The 21,371-nt window shown below is 36.1% G+C and overlaps 1 protein-coding gene and 1 long non-coding RNA gene across 6 annotated transcripts in view; one reads left to right on the top strand and one right to left on the bottom strand.

Moving 5' to 3' along the window:
* LOC126381125 (uncharacterized) overlaps nt 1-2,341 on the top strand; it is a 124,407-nt gene extending 122,066 nt beyond the window's left edge. The window contains exon 2 of the long non-coding RNA XR_007568689.1: nt 105-2,341. This is a non-coding gene — a long non-coding RNA (uncharacterized LOC126381125). The remainder of the gene's footprint in view (nt 1-104) is intronic.
* A 5,768-nt stretch (nt 2,342-8,109) lies between these two features.
* LOC126380112 (dual specificity mitogen-activated protein kinase kinase 7-like) overlaps nt 8,110-21,371 on the bottom strand; it is a 34,977-nt gene continuing 21,715 nt past the window's right edge. For 4 of the 5 annotated variants that reach the window (XM_050029355.1, XM_050029368.1, XM_050029377.1 and 1 more), the window contains 2 exons: nt 12,954-13,095; nt 8,110-12,119 (listed from right to left, as the gene is read on the bottom strand). In XM_050029355.1, coding sequence (XP_049885312.1) covers nt 12,041-12,119; nt 12,954-13,095 — 221 coding nt within the window. In that variant the 3' untranslated portion in view covers nt 8,110-12,040. The remainder of the gene's footprint in view (nt 12,120-12,953; nt 13,096-21,371) is intronic. The other variant, XM_050029360.1, reaches the window with a different exon arrangement.

The following is a 21,371-nucleotide window of genomic DNA, read 5'->3' as shown; positions in this document are numbered from 1 at the left end:
CATATACATAACATAAACATAAATAGCCTATAAATCTCCCCTCAATCAACCGGAGGGGGTATGGAGCATACTCCACCACGCTGCTCCACTGCGGGTTGATGGAGGTATTTTTACGGCTAATAGCCGCCGCGGTGGTGCAATGGTTAACACGCTCGTCGCGACTTGACTAGAGCCACGGCTTCAAATCCCGCCCGAGTCAGAATTTTTCAATTTAATTTTCTCTTTGTATTAATCCTTTTACAAATGGTTTTTAAAGAGGTTCGCTTACCAGACCCATTATTATACGGTTAATATTCAAAATTGTTTTAAATTCATATTGTAATTATACTAGTCAAAATAAGAATGAAGTGTCTTTAAGGTTCTTCCTGTATTTTATAGGAGATATATTTGGGTCTGCTTATAATAATTTTAAAATTAATATATTTCGCGCACACTGTTTGACTTACCTTATTTATTAAAGTAATTCGTTTATTTCCCAAATTAATGTACCTTATCTCTATAAGCCTATGCACATAAGCACACACAGCATTGTACTTTTTCAACTGTGTCATCAGTCAGACTTTTTTGACGTGATTTATTGTAAATTAATTTGCCTCAGATAGCTTTAAGCACTTGGCCGGACAAATGGGCATCGTTGGGGGCTCCGGTACAAAAATTTTAAGACAATAGGCCTGAGGGTGCCCAATTGGCGAACTATCTGTCAGAGAGTGAGATCATTATGGGAACGAATATTATATTGTTTATTACATTAGCTATTTCACTGTGAAAACGGTAAGATGGCGGAGACAATTCTCAGCGATAAGGCTGCTAATTGCTGTAAAAACAAATGCCGGTTCTCCGTTCAATAAAATAAAACTGAACTATGCTATGCTAGGAGAAAAAACGGCTATAAAATGGTTGTTTATTTTTAAAAAAACTTAGCCAGACGAGACACAGCTAATTTACTTGTTAGCTGATAACTCTAGCAATATTTATAGTGATTACATTACAGTTAACGTAATTTTACCTTCGTTATACCAAAGGTTAGTAAATTCTCTTACAAGTTTGCCGTTATGTTATTTATATTGGAGTTATTTATTTACTTTTTTGTGGTTTTAGCACGAATTTGCTATCATACAATTAATACAGAGTAAAATTGTATGGGAGATTAACTAGTTCCATTTGCAACCGCTTGGCGGCGCTGTTCCTCATACATTTTTTTGGAAGATAGAAAATTCATGTTTACACCACTTAGTTCGATTTTGATGTTTGTTGTTTTGTGAGTGATTATTTCACATTTTTAATCGGTAGCGTTATATGAAATGATTAGAAATTATGAAAATTAGTCTTCTAAATTGCCAAAGAATGCATTATTGTAAAAAAAGGGTAGTTAATTATACCATTTATTGCCTTATTTATGTGTACCAATTTGTTTTTAACGTTTTATCATATTAGATACTCAAATTGCAACTAATTATTTATTTTTATAAATTGTAAGCTTAGCCAGACACAGGTTGTTAGTGATATAACGAAAAAAAAATTAGTAAGTAGGTACATCTATGTGATTGTACTGAAAACGATGGTCGGTATTATTCTATCGAATTATCCCCCAAAGCTTTCTTTAAAGATTTCTTACTTCACTAACACCCTGTGTATAAAAAAATTGAAAAGGTTGTTTTAAATATTACAGTTTTTTTTTATACATGTTGTTAGCAGCATCGTAACGAAAACTTTGAGGGATGATTCAGACCGTGATTCTGAGTTGATATCAAGTGGAATTTTCCGTGGCAAAAGTATAGTACTGAAAATAATAAAATGAAAAAACACAAATAAACGAATTTTGCGACGGAAAATTCCACTTGATATTAACTCAGAATCATGGTCTGAATCATCCCCCTCAGTATTCGTTACGATGTCACTAACACCCTGTATACCTATACCATAGCATGCTGCAACGCTTTTGACTACGCGACTAAGCTTATTTATCGCGACGCGCGCGACATACGTGCAGCATACTACGGTTACTAATTATAATTTATAACCCTTATAACATAGCATGATTAGGAGGATATATTTCTCGTCTTTGTCGTTCTAACCTGTACATCGTTAGTGGGAAAGAGACGTATCTCTATCCTGTGGTAATCCTAATCATTGCTGTGCTATAAGGGGTATAGACTTAAATACAACTAATGAATAGCCGACGTTGTAAATACTTTCCATAATTTATTTTGTAGTATAGATTTTGTTGTTATAAAGTATTGTAATCGTTCACCGCTAATATAATGGATATATTTTCTGTGTAGCAACACGAAATATTGTACAAAGAATATTATTTTTAAACAATAAAGCTATTTTATTTTAATATTTTGTATTATTTATTTTTTTTGATGAATGTGGAGGAAGCAAGATAAGTGTCAAGATCGAAGCAAATGGATTTCCATAGTCTGCTTACCCCGGTGGGGAATAGGCGTGAGTTTATGTATGTATCTTGTATTATTATGTACATCTTACCATAAAAAGTTTTTTTTTTTGTTAAATTTGGCAAAGGAACATAGCCATACAGCCTGGTCAAATGAAATTTTTCTTCATGTGATTTCTTGAATAGTACCATAGATAATTGTTGTCCTTATTCAATATTACTCTATGGCAAGTGTGTGTGTGTATGTGACTGTGGTGTCAGTGTGGATGTTATTTTCTAGATACTTTTTTTCAGACCAGGCGCTAGTCAGGATTGCAGGCGAGAGGTGTGTGTATACAGAGTGTTAGTGACACCGTAACAAAAAACAATTGGAACGTACTTGATTACAATAAACATTGGTAGGCGTTTTTGTATCGGAAATGTTTAGAAAGATTTCGAATTTTACGAACGCGTCTATTGGCGTTGTTCGATTTACATTGATGGATTTTAATAATTTGTCTTTTTTATGTTAAGTTTGGGCTATATGCAAGTTAAAATACAATATGGGACTAAACATTAAAAAAAACATTAAAATTTTCAGGAATTGACAGGAAATTCCACTCAGAATAATGAGCTAAATCATCCCCCTTAGTATTCGGTACGGGGTCGCTAACATTCTGTACAAACAAAAAATAAAAGTCAGTTAAATAAAATTTGATCCGCATTTATTACAATACACATTAAAATAATAATGATGAGGATAATGACGTAAAACAAGTTAATCGTTGTTCATTAAATAGATTTGTTTAAATATAGTCTTAGTCTAAGGCTTTTGCACGTAACTGCGTGCGGACTAGAGGGCGCTGTACGAGGGGTCAGCGGCCTTTTAACAGGAGCATTTTATCTATAGTTTTTCAATTTTGAAATCCTGGAGGCGAGTGTTGTAACTTAGTTTCTATCTCGAAAGGGAGAAATCCTGCCCTGTGATTGGGTATAATTTAAATAAACTGACGAGAGTTATAATTTTCAACCAATCAAAAACTTAGGGTATTTCGATTCTGATAGATACTAAAGTTACATGATTAATCCTTTGGTCGGACGAACTTTGACAAAATGCCCACAATCGTTTTATAAATAAGCTGAGAAAAAGTGGTTCGGACAAAAAACCAATTTATTGTGTGAGTGAGACAAAAAATAGGCCGCTAACACCTGGCGCCCAGAGTGGGGCACGCGATGCTTCAAATCACAACCGCGTGGTTTCCTTTGGATAGTTTAAAAGTATTTATCAGAATAGGAAAAACATAAAAATACAAATATTTGATAAACTTCGGTTGTTTCAAAAGGCTACATAGAAAATTTAAGGTCATCAATAAATTTAAAAAAATGTACCAAACGACAAATCATTTTCAATACCTCCAATCGACGCGGAGAAACCTGTGGTTAAAAGTGTGACCTTGTGAATATAAAGGTACATCTCGTACACAAAATTGAAAAATAAAGATGTAAAATTAAAAAAAAATACTATTCAGTTACATACTTCCAAACTATCGAGTCGAAAGCCACGCGGTAAAAACGTGATCGCACTCAAAGCAAAAAAAAATCCTTTGTCTATACATTTGGTCGAACGAGCTAAAACAAATAATGTACAAATCACTCTACAATTAAAAACATAAGCGGTAAGTATAATATCTACATGCCGTTATGGGAAAAAATATGCAATAGTTAAAAACATTTACAGACAAAATAAGCGGTATATCCAAAATATACCTCTCTAAGAGGCTGAATGATGCCAAGAGCAAACCCAGGAGTTTAAAAAAAATAAACATTTTCAGACTGATTTTGAACACTACACAACTTTAAGATACCGCGACTATTTCAAATTAAGAACCAAATTTTAAATTTAGTCAGTGTTGCCACATTGCATATTTTTTCCAATAACGTTATTTTATGTCAACTATAATCAACAGTCGACACGGCCAGTACGGTCACGAGCATTAATATGTATACACTTTGAAACCATGTCACATTAACTTTTTTGAGAAATGAAACCGTAAGTCTCATTAAATGTCAAATATGATAGTGCGACAGGGTTCTACAGTGGGTACATAATATTCCTTATGACTGTACGTAGCCACATCAAACCTCTTCCAATTCTTGATACAAAAGTAAAATCTAACTCCATCTACAACTGTCTCGCTTTGACTATTGCATTATTGTAGCTTACAATTATTTTTACACGTTATTTACAATCCGTTTGCACTATCACCACTAAATCTTTAATCAACAGAGTATCGACACCCATAGTAAAGTGAAAATGTCAGCAAATTATATAATAAGGTTTGTAAATTATTGTATTAAAAATTATAACTGAACGCTTACAAGGAAGCGTATCGACTTCATTGGATATAAAACTCTATATTTCATTTAAATAGAGCTTGATTAAAACGACAGTAGGAGATAAATATAGTTTACAAGAAAGAGACGGTAGATATCTCTTTTTCACTAGGCTATATACTTATCGCCTTGCGAATAAAAAATAAACAAGCGGGGAATGAGTATATAAGGGTGAATCTCAAAATTTCAAGTTTGGTGGCGAAATTTCATATTATTTTTTCGTGAAAAATTGGGTTCCGACATGAAAAGGATCCTCGGTTCCGACATGAAAAAGGAATTTTTAAATTCCCAATTTCCCCAATTTTTCACGAAAAAATTATATGACAGTCGCCACCAAACTTGACACATTTTGAGATTCACCCATAAGTATTTGATAGCCAATCAAATTTGAATCTAATTATCAACTGCTAACTGATGTTTAGATTATATTTTGCGTTGAGACAAACCCATGTCGGGTTTAACAATGCTTCTTAGCGTTTAAGGTATTATGTTCATGAATTTCTTTGCAACAAAAAAAAATATTTCGAAACGTTCAACGTTTATTTCCTATTGGTAAAATTGTATATCTCTGTCCTGCAGAGCTAACATGCGCAACGCGATAAAATTATCGATCGATACATTTTTTTTTTTCGATATCGATAAGTTTATTTTCTCTCCTAACATGCGTGCCATGGGATTCTGTTCGTATTTTGACAGAACGACATGACTCATTTGGGTTCACAATATATCGTCAAGAATCGATAAAATGACCGTGACAAAATTTTATCACGATGCACATGACATCTGTTCCAATCGAACTTTATTTAACGTGGTGCAATAAATAATATTAGTTTATATAAATTATTCCTATAATAATGATTTTAATCAGCGCTGCACAACCTTTGATGCAAAAATAACAGTTATCACAAGGATTTCCCTTCTATTTACTCGTAATACGAAATCAATATAATCGTCTTAATAATGTAAACAAAAACTACCCACAGTAGAATGAATTAAAAAGAAAGTTCTAGTTTATTTTATTGTGCGTGTAGCTTGAATAACACCTACTTTTAAATAAACTTTAAATTCAGAATTTACTTCCAATGTTTGATAATTGTGAAAGAAAAAAAGCTAACGGTAAGTATACAGGGTGTTAGTGACATCTTTACGAATACTGAGAGGGATGATTCAGACCATGATTCTGAGTTAATATCTAGTGGAATTTTCCGTCGCAAAATTATTTTCAATTCTATACTTTTGTAACGGAAATTTCCACTTGATATCAACTTAGAATCATGGTCTGCATCAAACCTCAAAGTTTTCGTTACGATGTCGCTAACACCCTGTATACTAGGTAGTAGTTCTTGCAACTCATGAGGGTCATTAGCTGTGGTTAGATGTGTATAGTGTGTAAGATTTTCTTTTGTACTAACCATCTATGGACTTTTTGTCTGCAAATAAATGTTTTTTTTTATTTTTTTTAGGCAAGTATACAGTCATGAGCAATATCATATTTAACTAACATATTTGACATTTAATGAGACTTACGGTTTAATTTGTCAAAAAAGTTAATGTGACATGGTTTCAAAGTGTATACTAGTACTCGTGACCGTACAAGCAGGGTATGACTATATGTATATTAATACGTAAATAGATACCTAACCATAACCAAAAGCCTACCTTCATGACTTACAAGAACTATAATATCAAAATTGAGAATGAAAAAAGCATAAAGTTGCAATACCATTACAATCTGTCCGATCTACAATCAGGCTCCCTTCACTATCGAGCTTGGTGAAGCAATATTCTCGTAAGTTGAGACTTACGACATAGACGTAGCTAAGATTTATTTAATTTTGAAGCCAAACAACAATTTCAATTTGACAGCTGTAAAAATCGAGCCATTCTTAAGTGCCAAAATGAGATAGATATATAACAAGAGATTAAATTTAAAATAACCCCAATTCCTGCAGTCACCTAATTTTATTTTAAGTTATACCTGTCATTTTTTTATCCGCATAAAAAGAAAGGGACGGATGATCGGACGGCTGTTAATTTTAAAATGAATGATCGAATGAATGTATAACCCGGGCGAATCGAATAGGTATCACGCTGGTATGCAACCCGTTTGACGTGTACTGTCAACTTAATTCTGTTGGGTTATTGGCTGTTGTAAAATTATTAGAGGGTTGTTTTAGATTTGGGCCTAAATTTTATGCCTGTAGCATACCTGTCCCATACTTTTTCAGTGGATAAGAAACTGACAGGTATAACTTAAAATAAAATTAAGACGGTCTGTACAGGAATTAGCACTAATTTTTGCCTGAATCGACACCGTTGTCTAACTTCAACATCTATCGTAATATCAATAGTGGCTTTCTGTTGGCTAAAATTTCAACAATGAGCAACTTTCTACGCCACGTCCCCCAAAACAATATGACGTACAGTTTTAATATGAAAATAACCCTGACACCAGGGTTGATGAGGTTGGTAATTCACCTCACTACCCACACGATAGAAGAAGAAGAGAAGAATATGTGAAATTACCTATTTTCTCATTGTTCGTATTCATAATTATTCAAAAATACAATATAAATGGCAGAAGAATATATAAAGATAATTGTTGCGTGCCATTTGCATTAGATTATGTATAGAATTATGTTGCTACCTATATTGCTTCTCTTTACTTTGATCAGAATAATAATGGGTGGGATGTAATTATGCATGGGTGTAATAACAAGGGTCATCACTGATACCCAAAAACAAAGATAAATGATCCATATGTCTGTTATGACAGACACCCCCCTGTTACCCCCTCCGGTTGATTGAGGGGAGGCCTGTGCCCGGCAGTCGTACGTAAATAGGCTGTTTATGTATGTCTGTTATCCATGAAATTAGAAGGTTAAACGAAGGAAACACCAACTGTACAGTGCCATCTATATTCTTCTTCTATCGTGTGGGGTGTGAGGTGGATTACCAACTTCATCAACCCTGGTGTCAGGGTTATTATTGAGCCGCCAAAGGCCCCTGGCATGGCTCATGTAACGACTACATCAGAAAGTAGTACCGGGACCAACATGATGACCATTACATATTATATATTTTATATTATGTGTGTAATACACGACATATGAGGAGCTCGGTGGCGCCGCGGTAAACGCGCTCGGTCTGCGATTGTTGAAGTTAAGCAACTTTCGCAAAGGCCGGTCATAGGATGGGTGACCACAAAAAAAGTTTTCATCTCGAGCTCCTCCGTGCTTCGGAAGGCACGTTAAGCCGTTGGTCCCGGCTGCATTAGCAGTCGTTAATAACCACCAATCCGCACTGGGCCCGCGTGGTGGTTTAAGGCCCGATCTCCCTATCCATCCATAGGGAAGGCCCGTGCCCCAGCAGTGGGGACGTTAATGGGCTGGTGATGATGACACGACATATACATTATGTTTTCATTTCGGCTTTGCATGGTTTATATTGTTTTTGAGTAACGTAGCCTGGAAAATCTCTCATTTTCAGTTGTTATTTTCAGCGAACCACAACCTCCTTGCTACGCCTATGTCCAAATACTCAATGACAATTAGCAATGCTGCCCATCCATTTCATTACAGATACTTATCAAAAGCCGTACACCACACCGCAGATTACATGTTACAATACAATTTTACACATATATTTTATATTTTAATACATCGTGAATACATTATTGTATTTTTTTGTGCTTTATTGAATTTTCTTTAAATTGCGACTATATTTGAGATCACGTTACGTAGAGTACTTTCACGAAGCTAGTATAAAATTGAGACTGAAAACTGAGTAATTTCGTAGGGCATAAGAGCAGAAGTTCAGTCACTGAACCCAGCGAATAATTTGTAAACAGTGGTGAAATTATGAACCATTAGTTGTCATAATTATAAAATTTATGGTTTTTAGGTGTTTTGGTCTATTATAGAAACGACATGTAACCAGGAGGTCTTAAAAGCAACCAGTTAATTTATTACTTTGCATGAAACTGATTGGACTTTTGCAGCTTATTTTACGTAGTTGTTTGATTAGACACTTGGCTTTTACTTCTCTTACCGTCTCGAAATCGCAGAACTAGAAAAAGAGAAGAGAGATTCAATTCAAATTTGAATTTAACAATACACGGAGTTAAAATTGAAGCAATTCGTCTAAAAATCCAATATTGCTATTTGTATATGCGCAAATATCAAATTTTAGTATTGCTTTTTAGATAAATTGCTTCAATATGTCCTTTTTAGACCCTAGGTGTCAATAGCTTTAAGACCAAAACAAATCTGATTACTAGATTTTTATTGCCGGTATTTTTTAGTTTTTAACCTTCTGTAATTTGAGAACAGCCATATTTTATACTACCTTCATGTAACAATTAATGTGTCTATAAAAATATGTTTTTTTCTTAATAATTTAACAATAGATATTTTATTGCTTTACTAGATTCACACATTTTTCATACAGATGTCTTCACAAGCTTTTGTCCATATAAAATTCAGTGCGTTCGTTCATTTCAAGACTAATTCACAGTTTGCTTAAACTCTTGATAAATATATAAATTGTAACACGCGAAAAGATCTATCTAACTACACGTTTCCTATGTCAAAAATTTTCTATTTTAAATATACAGAATTTTAAAGTCTTACCACAAAATTAAAGTAGGTAACTTTGCACATTTTTTTGAAAATTTGAATTTGAGAGCCAAGTAAAATTTAATTTAATGATCAAATAATTTAAGAGTTAAGAATATTTAACTCTGTCCTAAAATACACAGTTCTCAATTTTTAGATGGATAGCTCTTGTGACCAAAGTGAAGAGTGCAACATATCGCTTTTCCTGACGTCGAAAAATCGTAATTGTTATTGGGCGAAAGTAGTCCACGTGTGTGAATAGCCTTTTATGATGATCGACGCTCTCTGCCCACAGATCACCATAACCACGTGTATTTTAGGACAGAGTTAAGTATTCTTAACTCTTAAATGATTTGACTTTTAAATTAAATTTTACTTGGCAATCAAATTCAAAGTGTTAAAAATGAATGAATAGACAATTTAAATGAATTTGAATAGACAATTTTGTGTCAATTCTTGAACACTTATTCAATAATCTTAAACACTTTTGATTTTGTGGTAAGACCGTATGTCACTAGTGAACTTTAATTTCATCAAAAAGTGCTACAGTGTACGCTTTACCTTTATAATACTGCAAGGCATTATCAATATCTATTTACATTAAGCAGTCGTCAATTCATAAGTTACATTTGATTTTATATATATTATATAGAAATCTATGTTCTACCAAAAATAAGCCATTACAAATTGGTTCCGTTATGTCTTTACGAAGAGTACAAGTTTTTTTTTTCGTTTGGAAGCATGAGGCAAGCAGAAAACAGAGGGGTTCAAATGACCATATCGAAGCAATTCATCTAAGAAAGCAATATTGCGATTTGACATTTGATTGCATTGCGCACTTTTATATGCGCAAATGTCAAATTGCAATATTGCTTTCTTAGATGAATTGCTTCGATGTGGCCATTTAACCCCACAGTATACTGGTGCTAATTCTGGCAACACAAACTTAAGTTTGGCAGCTCTTAAACTGGTGTCGTCTTTCACTTACAATAAGTGCAAGAAAGAGGTAGGGCTAGTTTTTCTTTTAAATTATGTTAGACCCACTGCATCCTTTATATGGTTATTATCTGGTACTATTAAATTGAAATCTCTATCAATGACAGAATATATCTATAAAAATATGTTTGTACGTACATAGTACTACAGGTGTAACCCTTCCCACGGCAAGTATCGCGCGCTCGACCAATAGCCTTACGATGTTTATCTACGCAGTAACTATACGCTGCGTCTATTGGTCGATCCGCGTTGCTTGTCGCGTCTACGTAGCTTGGGAGTCCCTTTTCCTTACAAGTCATTTATACAGGGTTATTTTTTTAATCACTTTTTTTTATTACAAAACAAAACAATCACATATCTTGTGAATAAAATACCACCAATGCGTCACATCGAGGCAAGGTGCCCAACAGGCTGGCAGCATTGCCCATCTGAATCGCCAGACTTCTTTGAAATGTGTTTGTTTTGTTTTTTTAAATTTAAATAATTTTTTTTTTCAAGGATTAACATGCCAAATATTTTGTACAAGTATTCCCAAGGAACAAATCAAGGAAACTCTTTAAAGATATCTATTTAGGTCTTTTTTTTCTATTTGTTGGTTTTCATATTGTTCGTTAAACCCTAACCACCTTACAAATAAAAATTTAAACCAGGGATGAACGTGGGTTTAAGTATTTGACAGCAAAGTAAAATTGAATCCAATTATCATACAATCCGACTGAACTTTGCTTGGCTGTCAAAAACCCACGTTCAATCCTGGTTTATTTTTTATTTGTAAGGTGGTAAATCATTACATCAGGGGTGAATAAAATATAACCCTGTACAATTCTTGAGCTATGTTTTTATTCGCTGACAAAATTTAATGGCAGAATAAGGCAGGGTCGTTGCTGCTTAAGAGTTCGATTTGTTCAGGCACTGTAAGTCTCTCACTGAATATATTTGAGCTACAATTTGAAACCAGCCGTCACCGGCAGTTGGATAGTTAATTGTAAATAAAACTAAAGGCCCGCACCGGTCACTGCATAGAAAAATCTCTTTCTTTCTTACCGTCGCCTAACACGTAAGAGCGAGCGAGACACCACGCTTACTATTGTAGCAGAGTATAAACTCTACACATACTGGCCTTTTCTTCTTCATTTAAAATTTCGAAATTCTCATTTCATTCGGCAATTGCTTTCATTTTACGCTGGCGCATTGCATCCCGGACCTTGTTAAGACAACACATATACTGCTTAGCTCTGGCCGTGCCCTCTAATTTTGATTGTGATCATAATGCTTCGTTATAATTTCGTCAAGTTCTTGTTTGTGAAGTGCTAATTAATAAACTGTTGGTGTTACTATTTTCGTCGTTTTTACTACTCATCCCACTCTCCTGCTACTACTCTGCCGGCTCGTCGGGTCTCCATCACCACCCATCGTGCCGCACTACTTAGCGTTATAGACCGTTATTCTATTCGCAGGGATTCCGAGTACCGCCTTCAGTTTTATTTATGAGTTTTTTTTAGGAAAAATCAGGAAACTTAACTCTTTCTATTGGGCGTTGTCTCCGCTTTTATTTACGGATCTTCTTGAAGAAAACTTAAGTAAGATTTGAGGTGGTGGTGTAGTAGGCTGGTCACGCGGGCAGCGCGGCGGGCGCGCGGTCCGCGGGGGCGGAGCGCTAGTCGGCGGGGCGCGGAGGCGGCGCCCGCGGCGGCAGCGGCGACGCCGGCACGCTCCAGCTCTCGCTGGTGTTCCACCTGACAGGTAAATTTACACTGTGTGACCATTTAATAAAATAAAGAGTGAATAGGCGTGATTTTAGCAAGCGAGTTCCACGTTAAACCTCATCGCTACTTATCATCAGGCGAAAAGGGCCAAACGCGAGCGTATACATCTTAGTACAGGTACAAATCCCGGCTCGGGTTCTGAACCACTGATTTAGACATTTGAGTTTGAATTAGATCCGATCCGTTTGGTTCGATCGGTGGAATCAGTGTTGCCCTCTGGGTAAATTTTCACTGAACCCTGGCCTTTTTTGGTGAGCTGTGGCACCCATATAACTTTATATTTTACAACTAAATATTAATGTGTGTAACTATACTATTTTAATGTTGTAAATGTATGTGTGTGTTTTGAGGTGTTACCTAAATAAACTTTATTATTATTATTATTTTAAATTCATGTTGCAGGTGCAGACGTAGCGAGAAAGGCTGCCTGCTTGAAATGGGACTGGGCTGGACATGTTGCCCGAATGCCCGATGACCTCTGGGCCAAAAAAGCTACAGAGTGGGTTCCTGCAAGTGCTGTCAGACGTCGGGGAAGGCCACGGAAAAGATGGCGCGCCCCTATTACATGGGACTTAAACATACCTGGCGGGGAGTGATTGTGTACGCTATACACCTCTGCCTACCCCCTCGGGGATACAGGCGTGATGCTGTGTTATGTTACGTGAGCCGATTTCATTCACATAAACAGTCTATATACGTCCCACAGCTGGACATTGGCCCTGATTCAACCAGAGGTTGAAGCGTACTCCATCCCGCTGACATTGCCTGTTGGAGACGTTTGGGCCAGTAGATGCAGTAACTCACCTGTGCCTGGCGTGGTGCGGGTGGTGCAGCGCAGCGCCGTGCTGCGCATGCGCCGCGGGGCGGTCGCGCGCTGCAACGTGGTGCCACTTGACGTAGCCGCTCAGCCGGCGCTTCACCAGCCCGGCCAGAGAGTGCAGCCAGCCTACAGAACACAGTGTGTCCACTACCCAACCTACCCCCCACATACACCGTCTATAGGTAAACGCTCTGCCCACTCTATCATAGGTCTTTGGTTGAATTTTTAGAATTAAAAAAGCTTTTGCTTGCTGATTTACGCAGTCTGTCGTTAGTGGCTTTGGTCGAATTTAAAATGGTTTTTGAGTAAAAAAACTATATCGTTCGCGAAGGTTTTTTACATAGTCGGTTCTTAAATTTTAGGCTTTGGTTAAGTTTATGTCAAATATACCTTAAGTAATTCTTGTACATCATAGAAGGAAAAGAATAAGGGAAGAAAGGAAGGGGTAGACGTGGGAGAACATTTATGAAACAAATAAAAGAGAAGGTGCAGGTCGTGTCGTATCTGGAGGTGAAGGATTTGGCGGGAAGAAGAGAGGAATGGCGATTACTCCACCTACAAGAGCGCAGCTCTTTAATAGAGAGAATTCTTGTAAAAAAAATATGAAAATGGTAAATCCTACAAGTATGTTCGTCTTAAGTTAAAGAATAAAAGTTAACACAGAAGTGTATTAGTTTTGAATTACATAATATCCTCATTTTGCAGAATATAAACTTCAAGAGAAGTTTGAATTGAGAATTTACGTAATCTGTGGTAGCTGACAGCTAGATTTGCACTTTTGATGAAAAAATATTGTTTGAAATGACGACAAGAAGAATATAAGTACACACAATAATAATAAAAAAATAGTATAATAATATCAAATATGAATATTTATAGTATTCTTAATGTTAAAATACATATCTGTTTAAATGATACTAAATAAAAAAAACATAAGTACATGTATCAATCAATGAATCAAAATCAAATCACTTATTGCATCAGGAAATTTTATTATTATATCACAATGGAGGAGTGAAACTATACCTCTGTCTACCCCTTCTAGGACACAGGCGTGATGTTATGTCACGTTCAGAGTAGACAGGGATAATTAATAAATGATGAATGAATAGTGAAGTAGCAAACATTTTATACTCGCTAATAACTAACAACAAGACTATTGAAAGTCTATTTGGGTTTTTTATTTATTTATTTGCCTCGTATGACTGCCACTACGTGGCCAGACAAATCTACTTGTGCGATACATATTATGCTATATAAAAGTAAATGTTGAATTTTACAATTCTTCTTCTATCGTGTGGGTTGTGAGGTGGAGTATTTTTCTGAACATCCTTACGAAACGTAAACTCGCGTGGCGTTTTGATTTTTTTTTTTTTTTTTGATGAGAATTGTTTAACTTTTTAAACCCGACCCGAGACAACAACAACAACAAATGTTTATAACTCCGGAACGCAATTATTCAAGATAACACACTGATACTGCGGTGAATAGCATATTACTCTAGATTCAACCAAAGAGCCAGTTTGCCATATGCCTAGCTGGTGTTATGTTACAAGAGCGAAGTACAAGCCATGATGATGTGATGATGACAGTTGATGGCGAACGTAAGTATATCAGATGACCCAACACCTTGCTATTCTAACGCAGCTGTTAAATTTTATGACGTCAATATTTTAATACGACTGCGTTCTGCATTTTAAATTTTACTTTCAAGTGTAAAAGTTGAATTTTATTATCAATGTACAAATAATTAGTTCAAATGTTTATTAGTTTTTCAATAATAAGAAAAAAATGGTGGTAATATTAATCAATTTTAAATTTGGAAAGTTGGAATTGGAACATTTTCAAATTAATTTGAAATTCGAACATTGGAGTATTTCCTAATTTATCTTGATTGTAACTGACATGAATTTTACCAAATCCAAATGAATAATTAAAAAGAAGTAATAATTTTGATTTTATGATAACAATTATGATATTGTCGCTTTATATTATAGTGAAAACTTAAGCGCCTCTTTGAAAATATACATTCTGATGTAATTTCTTTGAATTAATTCCGGGTTTTTTACTTGGATTGAAACCAGAAGAAACACATCAGGGGGGTTAAAAAAGCCATATCAAAGCAATTCATCTAAAAAGCAATATTGCTATTTGACATTTATATGCGCAACTGTCAAATTGCAAATATTGCTTTATTAGATGAAGTGCTTCGATGTGGCCTTTTTAACCACCCTGAATGTGATTTACCAAAAATGCGCTTACCCTTTCACTAAGACGACGATATGCAGTGTGACCAATAATACCCTGGCAAAGCAATACCCCTTTACTAGCGAGGTGTTAAGGTCGTGTTTAGTGTGGCGAGGCATGTGACAGCGAAGGGCAGGCGATGTGTGGGGCGTGGGACAGCGGCAAAGCACAGGTAAACTACTGCTAGAACATATTGATCAATTACTTCGTTAAAATAATTTAACGACAAAATTCGACTTTTTATGGGTTTGAATTCATATTTGGATCATAAATAATTGATGTCACGTGGTTTCCACGATTTGTGCCCGATTAATGGTAATAACGTCGTCCTTTATTACATGGGACTTAAACATTGCTGGCGAGGATTGGGTGTCTACACTGTACGGTCACGAGCATTAATATGTATACACTTTGGTACCATGTCACATTAACTTTTTTGACAAAATTGAACTGTAAGTCTCACTAAATCTCAAATATGATAGTGCGACAGAGTCCTAAAGTGGGTACATTATATTGCTCATGACTGTACACCTCTGTCTGCACCTTCGGGTCCAAAAGATACTTTAGTTCGCGAAAACCGCACATTATTTAAACAGCTGTAAGTCAAATAGCCTATTTAAATATAACTCTCTGATCAATACATTCTACCAGCGCACACATTTATATGTCGACGAAACAACTCTGTAAGACAACAAACAATTTTGACAAGATTTTCCGAAAGCATTGGTAAGTTAGTGGAGCTTCCAGCTACACTACATCCACGACTGACTTCGCTTAGAATACTGTACTAACAACGTACATCCTGAAATAACTGCTTAACAAAAGCGGCTCTACCACATAACGGTTTTAGCATTGAAGTTCAAACCACACTTGCGCGGCGCGACGAAATATTCTCTAGGGGCCGGTCACTACATTTATGGTTTTTCCGAACACCTCCTTTTTACCATGTACAACTAAACACGTAAGTGATAGCGAGACAGACAGAGGGGGTGAGATTGGCACCCGAAACGATTTTGTGCGGGCGGAGTTACCGTTCTATATGTAGTTGTCTTTATTCTATGCCCTCTAGACAACACTGTCGCGCCGCGTCGGACTAAGCACATTTTAATTCATAAGAAATAGTCTACCTTTTACGGCGTCGCGCAAGTGCAGTTTGACATTTAGACGGTTTTAAGAATGACAGACAAGAAAAACTAAATTCAATTTTCAAATGATGATGATTTTGATGGGCACCTTTGAACCAGGTACGAGAGGGGGCGGTATTTTAGACTGACCTGCAGTGTTTGTACTGACTAATGTGTTTAATTACTATTATTAAGATAAATTGTTACTAACAAAATATGATATTCAAATAGGTCGAAATTAGTTTAGCTTGCAAAATCGTACTGTGAAACTGTTTGTGGTATAACCAAGCAGTCTGAGATATCCTAAAACATCTTAGTTGTAATCTAGAACAACCCGAAAAAATAAATTCCGCCATTTAAGCAAGGGTTTCTGTTTATTACTCAATGACGGAAATACATGATAACATACAAGCTTTACGTACGGTCACGAGCATTAATATGTATACACTTTGGTACCATGTCACATTAACTTTTTTGACAAATTGAACTGTAAGTCTCACTAAATGTCAAATATGTTAGTGCGACAGAGCCCTAAAGTGGGTACATTATATTGCTCATGACTGTACCCTACCTTTGTTATATTAACTATTTACCTTTCCCAGGTATAAGTATTTGGATTTCAGACAACATCGAATTCGCAAAAAAGGTAAAATAAATGACGTTGTTTTCGACACATTTACCATGAGCTAGCGCAAACTGCACACTTTTACGGTAGACATGACGCCAACAATTTTATTCACCGTAATTGGCCACTTGACAGTTTTAAAAAAAATTACAAACGCTTATTTTATACCTCTTAATATATTTTATTTTCTCGAAAAAGCTTTATATAATAGAGAAAAATAATATTTTTCTTCATTAATTTCAAATTTCGTGGCGTCACACGAAGCTCAATCATGGCCGCTCATGTTTCGAGTCTTGTAATACACAGATAAAAAAATCGCATTCTTATTTTGTAAAAAAAATAAATAAAAATGATCTTATTAAAAAAAAAAACTAATGGATAATTAACAGCCTCCGTGGTCTAGTGGTTAAAGCGTTAGGCTCACGATCTGGAGGTCCGGGTTCGATTCCCGATGGGGACATGTCGAAATCGCTTTGTGAGACTGTCCTTTGTTTGGTAAGGACTTTTCAGTCTTGAATCACCTGATTGTCCGAAAAAGTAAGATGATTCCGTGCTTCGGAGGGCACGTGAAGCCGTTGGTCCCGGCTATTAGCCGTAAAAACACCTCCACCAACCCACATTGGAGCAGCGTAGTGGAGTATGCTCCATACCCCCTCCGGTTGATTGAGGGGAGGCCTGTGCCCAGCAGTGGGACGTATATAGGCTGTTTATGTGTGTGTATGTGTATTGGATCCGACATATTTCATATGTTATTGTTACAACTGTCAAGTAGCCAATGGAGTCCTTAAAACCGTAACCTATCATATATTAAGGTTAGGTAAGAAACGGATAACAGTAGGGACATGTTGATAATTTATTCCTTAAATGAATTTTCTCTTATGTACAATCACTAATTCAATACAACTTTACCGACCAAATAATGTAGGAGGCACTAGCTCAAAGTGACAGAATAGATTTGTGTATTCAAAACTTCAGTGATTTTTTGAAGAAGTCAAAGACATACCGTGCGAAGTCGATGTTAACACGTTCACTGTGTATAAACCACACATGAGGCAATAGAAACTCATACGCGGATGTATCATAAAATATGTGGGGCACATTTTTTCTTTCCACGTGTTTATCGAAAAATGACATTGCACGTGACGGGTTGATATCGTCACTGAAAAGGCAAAATTACGTAAGCGCCAAAATGCCATTTCAAGAAAATCCGTTTAAAGTATTTTATTCGTTTTTTATCATAACTTTTTACCCATTTATCCAATTTTGATGACGTCAACGTAAGTTTACAATGGCCCCGATTCCTGCCGACACCGCCTAATTTTATTTTAAGTTATAGCCGTCATTTTCATATCCGTCGAAAAGGAAAGGGACTGATGATTCACAGCTCTTAATTTTAGGAAGAATGAGTAAATGAATGAATAACCCGTGCAAATCAAAAAGGTACGTCGCTGGTATGCAATCCGTTTGACGTGCTGTCTACTTAACTGTGTCGGGTTATTGACTGATGTAAAATTTTTAGACGGTTGGTTTAGATTTGTGCTTAAAATTGACGTGTGTTCCATAAATTTTATGCTTGTCGATTACCCATCCCTTTCTTTTTCGCCGGATAAGAAAATGAAAGATATAACTTAAAATAAAATTAGATGGTATTTACAGGAATTAGCACCAATGTTTTTTCAATTTCTATGTCTAGCAATAGACGTCATAAGATGGACTACTATTTTAGGATATTTTGGCGCTTATGTAATTTTGCCTTTCCAGTGACGATATGTAATTTTCAGTTGCACAGTGAACGTGATCTCTCTTTGAAGCTCTCGTCATATGAAGTACTCTGGCGGAAGCACAGTAGGTACTGGCAAGCGACAGTTGCGTCAAAGCGTTCCCATCGTTCTGTAGTGGTTCTATTCTAATATTTACACAATGAAAGGACAGGTACAACACATGGAATGATGTCGGATGAAATGTGAAACGATTGCAACTATACATTTTGTATGAACGTACACCTATTCTCAATTGCTTACCATCTGCGAAATTAGGGTAGTTTCCAACGAGTTAAATCAGTTACTTTTTACTAAACGTCTTTTTTTTTTGACGTGACTTATTGTAGATTTGCCGCAGATGGCATTAACTACTTGGCCGGACAAATGGGGAGCGCTGAAGGCTCTCATCCGGTACAACGTTTAAGACAACAGGCCTGAGGGTGCCCAGTTGGGCGCGTCGTCTGAGAGGAAAAATATTTGAAAGAATTAATCGACCCTAGTGGGTCGATAGCGATAAGCGCTGAATGAGGGAAATCGTCGACCACGCCGGCGGGGTCGGTATCGGGGTCCTGATTACTAAACGTCAAAACACTAAATTACTATGGAATTTGTACGGAAGAACAACCTGTGTCGTGACAAAACGTCGCACTTATTAAAATTCATAAATAAGTTAAATGAAAAAAAAAAAGCTTTTTGTCACCTTTAGATCTGTATTTATTTAGTAATCAGAACTTCATAATTTATCTTTGACCTAGGAAACTACCCAAATGTACCATTTTTTACACAAATAAATTGGTAACAGTTTTTTTTTTTTTATGTAGGTCTTCACTATCTACGTAGACAAATACGCTGCGTCTTTAAACGGACTTGAGGTATTTGTCGCGTCTACCGTAGATACAATTCTAACAGATCAAAAATAGTTGTCTCTTTTTGAAACCAAAACAAAAAGTGAAAATGTATGCATATTGAATTCGTTTGATCCTTTTTTATATGCTTGTGTACTTTTTGTCGTATTTAATTTAACATCATTTTCGTTGATGCACTGTAGCCTAACCACCTGTTCGACTGTAGTATTCAACAGCCAAGCAAAATTGAACCCAACTATCAGATTTATTCGACTGAACTTTGCTTGGCTGTCAATTACTTATACAGCACTTTCACCGCTTGTTTATTTTTATATTGGTAAGGTGGTATATAATCACCACGACATTACTTTATTTTATTTATGCGTGGCAAGACCAGGTGCATGACGAGAGGGCCAGGCCACATTTATGCAACTGGTTACCAGGTGAGAGCCTTCAGCGCTCCCCATTTGTCCGGCCAAGTAGTTAATGCCATCTACGGCACATCTACAATAAGTCACGGCAAAAAAAAAAAGATGCAACTCGTCTAAAATGCAATATTGCAATTTGACATTTGCGCAAGTAAAAGTGAGTGCGCAGTGTCAACAGAATTGCTTCAAAGTAGCCTTTTTAACCCCCTAGCTCTGACAAACAGGCATAATTAAACAGTATGCTATACGCTAGATAAGTTCCAGATAGGTTATCAGACACTTATCAGCAAGTGGTGAGACAGGCATTTTCTGCGTAGTGCAATACACAGCCTTATTACAGACCTTTTATTTTTTTGACGTGACTTATTGTAGATGTGCCGCGGATGGCATTAACTACTTGGCCGGACAAATGGGGAGCGCTGAGGGCTCTCACCCGGTACAAAATTTAAGACAACAGGCCTGAGGGTGCATAGTTGGACGTGAACGCACAGTAGACCATTACAAACAAAATGTATAGCGACAGTGGTTTCACGAATTAGAAAACCATGAAAGGCAAAGAGTGGCAAGTGCAGCTTTTATAGAAGTTTTCTCTATGACTTTAACAGGCTGGCTGCCCTCTGTCATCAATACAATACAACACAACATCATCATTATTCATTAATTTTGCGTTATATTTTTATCCAGTTGGTAATTTAAACTTCAAAGATTCGAAATTTAAATCAATTACTATTATTTTTTAAGAACATTTCGGGACCTGAACTTATATTCTACAATGGCCCCGATTCGTGCAGACACCGCCTAATTTTATTTTAAGTTATACCTGTCATTTTCTTATTCGCCAAAAAGGAAAGGAATGTACAGATGACAGCTGTTAATTTCAAAATGAACGAGTGAATGAATGATTAACCAAGGCGAATCAAATAGGCATCTCACTCATATGCAACCGTTTGACGTGCTGTTAACTTAATTCTGTCGGGTTATTGGGCAATGTAAAATTTTAAGAGGGCTGTTTTTCTACCTAAAATTGACGCGTGTTCTATAAATTGCATGCCAGTCGATTACCTGTCCCTTTCCTTTTCGGCGGATAAGAAAATGACAGATATAACTTAAAATAAAGTTAGGTGGTGTTTACTGGAATCACCACTAATAGATAAGTATAACAAGCTGAGAACCCTTTTTTTAAATGTCTCGTTTGCACTTTAAGTAAGTAAACTGAACGGAGATCATTCGAAATTTAAATAAAATCTGTAATTAGACACCATAACACAATTTTTTTAAGAAAACTTTAGGGCCTTTTTGCTATGATTCTATAATAGATTGATAAGTATAAAAGCCGAGGTGTAAACGCGACATAAAAAATGTGTTCTCAACTT

Source organism: Pectinophora gossypiella, chromosome 3, assembly GCF_024362695.1.
Source record: "Pectinophora gossypiella chromosome 3, ilPecGoss1.1, whole genome shotgun sequence".
Taxonomy (NCBI): domain Eukaryota; kingdom Metazoa; phylum Arthropoda; class Insecta; order Lepidoptera; family Gelechiidae; genus Pectinophora; species Pectinophora gossypiella.
This window is presented reverse-complemented; position numbering and strand designations above follow the sequence as displayed.